General features: G+C 36.2%; 1 protein-coding gene across 1 annotated transcript in view; it reads left to right on the plus strand.

Annotated features, from left to right (window-relative positions):
* Positions 1–6718: 6718 nt before the first annotated feature.
* LOC133564843 (keratin-associated protein 16-1-like) overlaps positions 6719–11065 on the plus strand; it is a 17149-nt gene continuing 12802 nt past the window's right edge. The window contains exon 1 of the mRNA XM_061919358.1: positions 6719–6847. Within this exon, the coding sequence (XP_061775342.1) occupies positions 6734–6847 (114 nt within the window). The 5' untranslated portion in view covers positions 6719–6733. The remainder of the gene's footprint in view (positions 6848–11065) is intronic.

The following is an 11065-nucleotide window of genomic DNA, read 5'->3' on the forward strand; positions in this document are numbered from 1 at the left end:
AACTGGGTAACACATGGCACACTGACAAAGCTTAACCTATTGTTAAAACAACAATCTACAAGGTTAAAATAGTTGGCTGTTTTTCTTCCCCTCCATTTAACTGCTTTCTTTTGTATCTGTAGTTATCATGACATATATGTATTGTTGCATTGAACAACTGTATTGTTGATAATAGAGGTACATTATTGCTGCCGTTCATTATCAATAGTATTATTACTATTGGTATTTGTATTGATATATTTGTAGTGTAATAATGTTCATTGTCATTTTTGTATTATTAATATTTATTTCACTAATGCTTTTTTGCTATCACTTTTAGAGTGAGATATCTAATCAACGGTTAGATATCTTAGAGTCCAAACATGTGATGATGTCATCAATGATGAGATATCTTAGAGTCCAAGCATGTGATGATGTCATCAATGATGAGATATCTTAGAGTCCAAGCATGTGATGATGTCATCAATGATGAGATATCTTAGAGTCCAAACATGTGATGATGTCATCAATGATGAGATATCTTAGAGTCCAAGCATGTGATGATGTCATCAATGATGAGATATCTTAGAGTCCAAGCATGTGATGATGTCATCAATGATGAGATCATTTGGAGTCTAAACATGTGATGATGTCATCAATGATTAGACATCTTAGAGTCCAAGCATGTGATGATGTCATCAATGATGAGATATCTTAGAGTCCAAGCATGTGATGATGTCATCAATGATGAGATATTTTGGAGTCCAAGCATGTGATGATGTCATCAATGATGAGATATCTTGGAGTCCAAACATGTGATGATGTCATCAATGATGAGATATTTAGGAGTCCAAGCATGTGATGATGTCATCAATGATGAGATATTTTGGAGTCCAAACATGTGATGATGTCATCAATGATGAGATATCTTAGAGTCCAAGCATGTGATGATGTCATCAATGATGAGATATTTTGGAGTCCAAACATGTGATGATGTCATCAATGATGAGATATCTTAGAGTCCAAACATGTGATGATGTCATCAATGATGAGATATTTTGGAGTCCAAACATGTGATGATGTCATCAATGATGAGATATCTTAGAGTCCAAGCATGTGATGATGTCATCAATGATGAGATATCTTAGAGTCCAAACATGTGATGATGTCATCAATGATGAGATCATTTGGAGTCCAAACATGTGATGATGTCATCAATGATGAGATCATTTGGAGTCCAAACATGTGATGATGTCATCAATGATTAGACATCTTAGAGTCCAAACATGTGATGATGTCATCAATGATGAGATATTTTGGAGTCCAAGCATGTGATGATGTCATCAATGATGAGATCATTTGGAGTCTAAACATGTGATGATGTCATCAATGATGAGATATCTTGGAGTCCAAACATGTGATGATGTCATCAATGATGAGATCATTTGGAGTCTAAACATGTGATGATGTCATCAATGATGAGATATTTTGGAGTCCAAGCATGTGATGATGTCATCAATGATGAGATATCTTGGAGTCCAAACATGTGATGATGTCTTCAATGATGAGATATCTTGGAGTCCAAACATGTGATGATATCATCAATGATGAGATTATTTGGAGTCTAAACATGTGATGATGTCATCAATGATGAGATATTTTAGAGTCCAAACATGTGATGATGTCATCTATGATGAGATATCTTGGAGTCCAAGCATGTGATGATGTCATCAATGATGAGATATCTTGGAGTCCAAACATGTGATGATGTCATCAATGATGAGATATTTTGGAGTCCAAGCATGTGATGATGTCATCAATGATGAGATATCTTGGAGTCCAAACATGTGATGATGTCATCAATGATGAGATATTTTGGAGTCCAAGCATGTGATGATGTCATCAATGATGAGATATCTTGGAGTCCAAACATGCGATGATGTCATCAATGATGAGATATCTTAGAGTCCAAACATGTGATGACGTCATCAATGATGAGATCATTTGGAGTCTAAACATGTGATGATGTCATCAATGATGAGATATCTTAGAGTCCAAACATGTGATGATGTGATCAATGATGAGATATCTTGGAGTCCAAACATGTGGTGATGTCATCAATGATGAGATATCTTGGAGTCCAAACATGTGATGATGTCATCAATGATGAGATATTTTGGAGTCCAAGCATTTTGGAGTCCAAGCATGTGATGATGTCATCAATGATGAGATATCTTGGAGTCCAAACATGTGATGATGTCATCAATGATGAGATATTTTGGAGTCCAAGCATGTGATGATGTCATCAATGATGAGATATCTTGGAGTCCAAACATGTGATGATGTCATCAATGATGAGATATCTTGGAGTCCAAACATGTGATGAGATCATCAATGATGAGATTATTTGGAGTCTAAACATGTGATGATGTCATCAATGATTAGACATCTTAGAGTCCAAACATGTGATGATGTCATCTATGATGAGATATCTTAGAGTCCAAACATGTGATGATGTCATCAATGATGAGATTATTTGGAGTCTAAACATGTGATGATGTCATCAATGATGAGATATCTTAGAGTCCAAACATGTGATGACGTCATCAATGATGAGATCATTTGGAGTCTAAACATGTGATGATGTCATCAATGATGAGATATCTTAGAGTCCAAACATGTGATGATGTCATCAATGATGAGATATCTTGGAGTCCAAACATGTGATGATGTCATCAATGATGAGATATCTTGGAGTCCAAACATGTGATGATGTCATCAATGATGAGATATCTTGGAGTCCAAACATGTGATGATGTCATCAATGATGAGATATCTTGGAGTCCAAACATGTGATGATGTCATCAATGATGAGATATCTTGGAGTCCAAACATGTGATGATGTCATCAATGATGAGATATTTTGGAGTCCAAGCATGTGATGATGTCATCAATGATGAGATATCTTGGAGTCCAAACATGTGATGATGTCATCAATGATGAGATATTTTGGAGTCCAAACATGTGATGATGTCATCAATGATGAGATATCTTGGAGTCCAAACATGTGATGATGTCATCAATGATGAGATATCTTGGAGTCCAAACATGCGATGATGTCATCAATGATGAGATATCTTAGAGTCCAAACATGTGATGATGTCATCAATGATGAGATCATTTGGAGTCTAAACATGTGATGATGTCATCAATGATGAGATATCTTGGAGTCCAAACATGTGATGATGTCATCAATGATGAGATCATTTGGAGTCTAAACATGTGATGATGTCATCAATGATTAGACATCTTAGAGTCCAAACATGTGATGATGTCATCAATGATGAGATATTTTGGAGTCCAAGCATGTGATGATGTCATCAATGATGAGATATCTTGGAGTCCAAACATGTGATGATGTCATCAATGATGAGATATTTTGGAGTCCAAGCATGTGATGATGTCATCAATGATGAGATATCTTGGAGTCCAAACATGTGATGATGTCATCAATGATGAGATATCTTGGAGTCCAAGCATGTGATGATGTCATCAATGATGAGATATCTTGGAGTCCAAGCATGTGATGATGTCATCAATGATGAGATTATTTGGAGTCTAAACATGTGATGATGTCATCAATGATTAGACATCTTAGAGTCCAAACATGTGATGATGTCATCAATGATGAGATATCTTGGAGTCCAAACATGTGATGATGTCATCAATGATGAGATATCTTGGAGTCCAAACATGTGATGATATCATCAATGATGAGATTATTTGGAGTCTAAACATGTGATGATGTCATCAATGATTAGACATCTTAGAGTCCAAACATGTGATGATGTCATCAATGATGAGATATCTTGGAGTCCAAACATGTGATGATATCATCAATGATGAGATTATTTGGAGTCTAAACATGTGATGATGTCATCAATGATTAGACATCTTAGAGTCCAAACATGTGATGATGTCATCAATGATGAGATATCTTGGAGTCCAAGCATGTGATGATGTCATCAATGATGAGATATCTTGGAGTCCAAACATGCGATGATGTCATCAATGATGAGATATCTTAGAGTCCAAACATGTGATGATGTCATCAATGATGAGATCATTTGGAGTCTAAACATGTGATGATGTCATCAATGATGAGATATCTTGGAGTCCAAGCATGTGATGATGTGATCAATGATGAGATATTTTGGAGTCCAAGCATGTGATGATGTCATCAATGATGAGATATCTTGGAGTCCAAACATGTGATGATGTCATCAATGATGAGATATCTTGGAGTCCAAGCATGTGATGATGTCATCAATGATGAGATATCTTGGAGTCCAAACATGTGATGATGTCATCAATGATGAGATATCTTGGAGTCCAAACATGTGATGATGTCATCTATGATGAGATATTTTGGAGTCCAAGCATGTGATGATATCATCAATGATGAGATTATTTGGAGTCTAAACATGTGATGATGTCATCAATGATTAGACATCTTGGAGTCCAAACATGTGATGATGTCATCTATGATGAGATATCTTGGAGTCCAAACATGTGATGATGTCATCAATGATGAGATATTTTGGAGTCCAAGCATGTGATGATGTCATCAATGACGAGATATCTTGGAGTCCAAACATGCGATGATGTCATCAATGATGAGATATCTTAGAGTCCAAACATGTGATGATGTCATCAATGATGAGATCATTTGGAGTCTAAACATGTGATGATGTCATCAATGATGAGATATCTTAGAGTCCAAGCATGTGATGATGTGATCAATGATGAGATATTTTGGAGTCCAAGCATGTGATGATGTCATCAATGATGAGATATCTTGGAGTCCAAACATGTGATGATGTCATCAATGATGAGATATCTTGGAGTCCAAACATGTGATGATGTCATCAATGATGACATATTTTGGAGTCCAAGCATGTGATGATGTCATCAGTGATGAGATATCTTGGAGTCCAAACATGTGATGATGTCATCAATGATGAGATATTTTGGAGTCCAAACATGTGATGATGTCATCAATGATGAGATATCTTGGAGTCCAAACATGCGATGATGTCATCAATGATGAGATATCTTAGAGTCCAAGCATGTGATGATGTCATCAATGATGAGATATTTTGGAGTCCAAGCATGTGATGATGTCATCAATGATGAGATATCTTGGAGTCCAAGCATGTGATGATGTCATCAATGATGAGATTATTTGGAGTCTAAACATGTGATGATGTCATCAGTGATTAGACATCTTAGAGTCCAAACATGTGATGATGTCATCAATGATGAGATATCTTGGAGTCCAAGCATGTGATGATGTCATCAATGATTAGATATCTTAGAGTCCAAACATGTGATGATGTCATCAATGATGAGATCATTTGGAGTCTAAACATGTGATGATGTCATCAGTGATTAGACATCTTAGAGTCCAAACATGTGATGATGTCATCAATGATGAGATATTTTGGAGTCCAAGCATGTGATGATGTCATCAATGATGAGATCATTTGTCGTCTAAACATGTGATGATGTCATCAATGATTAGACATCTTAGAGTCCAAACATGTGATGATGTCATCAATGATGAGATATTTTGGAGTCCAAGCATGTGATGATGTCATCAATGATGAGATATTTGGGAGTCCAAGCATGTGATGATGTCATCAATGATGAGATATCTTGGAGTCCAAACATGTGATGATGTCATCAATGATGAGATATCTTAGAGTCCAAACATGTGATGATGTCATCAATGATGAGATATTTTGGAGTCCAAACATGTGATGATGTCATCAATGATGAGATCATTTGTAGTCTAAACATGTGATGATGTCATCAATGATTAGACATCTTAGAGTCCAAGCATGTGATGATGTCATCAATGATGAGATATCTTGGAGTCCAAACATGTGATGATGTCATCAATGATGAGATTATTTGGAGTCCAAGCATGTGATGATGTCATCAATGATGAGATATCTTGGAGTCCAAACATGTGATGATGTCATCAATGATGAGATATCTTAGAGTCCAAACATGTGATGATGTCATCAATGATGAGATTATTTGGAGTCTAAACATGTGATGATGTCATCAATGATTAGACATCTTAGAGTCCAAGCATGTGATGATGTCATCCATGATGAGATATCTTGGAGTCTAAACATGTGATGATGTCATCAATGATTAGATATCTTGGAGTCCAAGCATGTGATGATGTCATCAATGATGAGATATCTTGGAGTCCAAACATGTGATGATGTCATCAATGATGAGATCTCTTGGAGTCCAAACATGTGATGATGTCATCAATGATGAGATATTTTGGAGTCCAAACATGTGATGATGTCATCAATGATGAGATATTTTGGAGTCCAAACATGTGATGATGTCATCAATGATGAGATATTTGGGAGTCCAAGCATGTGATGATGTCATCAATGATGAGATATCTTGGAGTCCAAACATGTGATGATGTCATCAATGATGAGATATCTTGGAGTTTAAACATGTGATGATGTCATCAATGATGAGATATCTTGGAGTTTAAACAGCCATGTTCCTCAGGAGGCGGGGTCAGCCAGGAGGACAGTGAACTCTATCCCAGCTGACTTCGGCTGCTCTTGTCCAAACATCTAGCTTTCATTTTCCTGCAGTGATTTATGAAAGATGTGAATATTTTGATGACATACTTTTACCAAACTTCGGTGTTGGAATGAATTCTTTGTCGCTCTTTTCATCAGCAGCACGCAGGCCAAGACCTTACCAGGGTGTGCGAGTCAAAGATCCAGTCAAAGAGCTGCTGAGAAGGAAAAGAATGAAAACTGTGGTGAGTACTTCATGTTACTATGATGTCATACACTACATGTTACTATGATGTCATACACTACATGTTACTATGATGTCGTACACTACATGTTACTATGATGTCATACACTACATGTTACTATGATGTCATACACTACATGTTACTATGATGTCATACACTACATGTTACTATGACGTCATACACTACATGTTACGATGATGTCATACACTACATGTTACTATGATGTCATACACTACATGTTACTATGATGTCATACACTACATGTTACTATGATGTCATACACTACATGTTACTATGATGTCATACACTACATGTTACTATGATGTCATACACTACATGTTACTATGATGTCGTACACTACATGTTACTATGATGTCATACACTACATGTTACTCTGATGTCATACACTTCATGTTACTATGATGTCATACACTACATGTTACGATGATGTCATACACTACATGTTACTATGATGTCATACACTACATGTTACTATGATGTCATACACTACATGTTACTATGATGTCATACACTACATGTTACTATGATGTCATACACTACATGTTACTATGATGTCATACACTACATGTTACTATGATGTCATACACTACATGTTACTATGATGTCATACACTACATGTTACTATGATGTCATACACTACATGTTACTATGATGTCGTACACTACATGTTACTATGATGTCATACACTACATGTTACTCTGATGTCATACACTTCATGTTACTATGATGTCATACACTACATGTTACGATGATGTCATACACTACATGTTACTATGATGTCATACACTACATGTTACTATGATGTCATACACTACATGTTACTATGATGTCATACACTACATGTTACTATGATGTCATACACTACATGTTACTCTGATGTCATACACTTCATGTTACTATGATGTCATACACTACATGTTACTATGATGTCATACACTACATGTTACTATGATGTCATACACTACATGTTACTATGATGTCATACACTACATGTTACTATGATGTCATACACTACATGTTACTATGATGTCATACACTACATGTTACTATGATGTCATACACTACATGTTACTATGATGTCATACAGTCATACTTGCCAACCCTCCCGTATTTTCCGGGAGACTCCTGAAATTCAGCGCCTGTCCCGAAAACCTCCCGGGACAAATTTTCTCCTGAAAATCTCCCGAAATTCAAGCGTAGCTGGAGGCCACGCCCCCCAACATTGAGTCAGACCTACCTCAATGTTGGGACCCTCTTAAACAGGACAATACTGCCATCTACTGTACATAGAATAGAATGTAAATATATTTTACATTTGTTCTGAAGCCCACAGTAAAGAGACGTAACTTCATCACGTCGCCTGGTTATTGACTCCAACCCAATATATTACACCGTCGACGGGCAAAATGAAGAAATACGCTCGCAAGTCCCAGAAAGATTGGAAACAAGAATTTCAGTTTATCCAGGAGAGTTGGAAGGGGTGTGTTGCCTGTACATTTTGTAGAACAGACTTCTCCATTGAACACGGTGAAGGGATATACTCAGCCATGAAGGGTCAGCGAAACACAAAGCGTCTGCAGCGCAGCATCGTTCACAACCCACTATTATGGTTCACCTCGCAAAATGGAGACCCGATGGTGTAACTTATGCTGAGACAATGATGGCTATGCTGGTAGCTGGAAGCAACATCCCCTTCTCATTTGCCGATGTCTACAACAAATCCGTGAAGGATATGTTCCCGGATTAGGAGATCGCTCGCCAATAAGCAAATGGCAGAACAAAGGTTACTCAAATAGTGAAAGGTAAGTGTTGTTGTTGTTTTTTACTAACCAGCAAGCACAGTACAGTGAGTAGAACAACTGTGTTTTTATTACTGTGTATTTGATAGGTGCCGTCGGAAATTCAACTATTTGTTTTATTTCTATATCTAATCAAATAACTATATATAGCTAGAATTCACTGAAAGTCAAGTATTTCATACATATATATAAATTAATATGTGTGTATATATATATATATATATATATATATATATATATATATATACATATATACATTATTGTCACCGATGTCCCACTGGGTGTGAGTTTTCCTTGCCCTTATGTGGGCCTACCGAGGATGTCGTGGTGGTTTGTGCAGCCCTTTGAGACACTAGTGATTTAGGGCTATATAAGTAAAAATTGATTGATTGATTGATATGTATATATATATATATATATATATATATATATATATATATATATATATATGTGTGTGTGTGGGGGAAAAATCAGAAGACTACTTCATCTCTACAGAACTGTTTCATGAGGGGTTCCCTCAATCATCAGGAGATTTTGAGGGAACCCCTCATGAAACAGTTCTGTAGAGATGAAGTAGTCTTCTGATTTTTCCCACACATACATATTATGCTCTACTATGGTATCGAGCACTATTCTCTGAATAATCCAATCAAGACATATAAATATATATATATATATATATATATGTTTATATATATGTATATATGTATATATATAAATATATATATATATATGTTTATATATATATATGTATATATATAAATATATATATATATATGTTTATATATATATATATATATATATATATAAAAAATACTGGAAATGGTGAATTATACGCCACCATTCTTAACCACGCCCCCCGCCTCAACCACGCCTCCGCCCCACCCCTGACCACGCCCTCCCCCACCTCCTGAAATCGGAGGTCTCAAGGTTGGCAAGTATGCATACAGTACATGTTACCACACTGAAAAAAATAACTCATAAGATTTACTTGAAAAAATGATTGTAAGTATTTGCACGCAAATGATTGAAGTAAAATGTAATGCTGCAATATCAAGTATCACTCACTTGCCAGTATCAAGTAAATTCTACTTACCATTTAACACAACAGTTGTGAAGATATTAAGTAACAGTTACTTAATTACATCCAAGTTTTAAGTTATATTTATTTAAACAAATTAGGTAAAGTCTTCTTGTTTTTCATCAGCAGGAACCTCATTTTACTCAAAACTTTAAATCAATTTTATATACCGTATTTCCTTGAAAAGGCCCTGGAGCGCTAATAATTTTACAACCTCTTCTCACCCATGCGCTTATTAATGACATGTAGTATAAAACTAAGTGTGGTGATCAAAAATGTAACACAAGATCATTCAGCGGCCGGGCGGTTGGGGACCACTGCTCTACAGCAAGACAACGCCGCCTCTTCTACACCGTCTTGTGTTCGTGCCGGAGGCCGCATGCTTTTAGCTCCTTATCACACAAGATTGCACTGCATACTTTGTCAACAGCCATATGTGCCACACTCTGTGAACCCACACCAAACACATTTCTGGAGAACATCCACTCTGTAACACATTATAAACGCAAGATAAGAATGAGCCATAATGCCACCTTGCAGTCCTCTGTCAAGTCATTCTAAAGACCGGAGCAGAGCCAGTCGGCCAGAGCCTGTTGTGCTGTTGTGCTGTTGTGCCCTTGTGCTGTTGTGCCGTGCGCATGTGTCGTCGTGCATGCCTTTCGAAACACTACATTTTCAGAGTAAAGTTTATGTAATATTTTTAGGTTTATGTACGTACAACTATTAAACATTTAAATAGTATGAGGAAACATAAGTAAAACTTACTCTTCCCCCATAATTCATGTATTACGTTAATAAAATGTTTAATTTTACTTAAGAAACTCTAGTTCTTATTGAACGTTAAAAATACTACTTATAAATCATGACAGTTACTCTAATAGAGTTTACAGCACCAAAAAGTCACTTTTTTCAGTGTATAATGTCATGCAGTACATCTTACTATGTCATGCAGTACATCTTACTATGTCATGCAGTACATCTTACTATGTCATGCAGTACATCTTACTATGTCATGCAGTACATCTTACTATGTCATGCAGTACATCTTACTATGTCATGCAGTACATGTTACTATGTCATGCAGTACATCTTACTATGTCATGCAGTACATCTTACTATGTCATGCAGTACATCTTACTATGTCATGCAGTACATGTTACTATGTCATGCAGTACATCTTACTATGTCATGCAGTACATCTTACTATGTCATGCAGTACATCTTACTATGTCATGCAGTACATCTTACTATGTCATGCAGTACATCTTACTATGTCATGCAGTACATCTTACTATGTCATGCAGTACATCTTACTAT

This window comes from Nerophis ophidion, linkage group LG13, assembly GCF_033978795.1.
Source record: "Nerophis ophidion isolate RoL-2023_Sa linkage group LG13, RoL_Noph_v1.0, whole genome shotgun sequence".
In the NCBI taxonomy this organism is placed as follows: domain Eukaryota; kingdom Metazoa; phylum Chordata; class Actinopteri; order Syngnathiformes; family Syngnathidae; genus Nerophis; species Nerophis ophidion.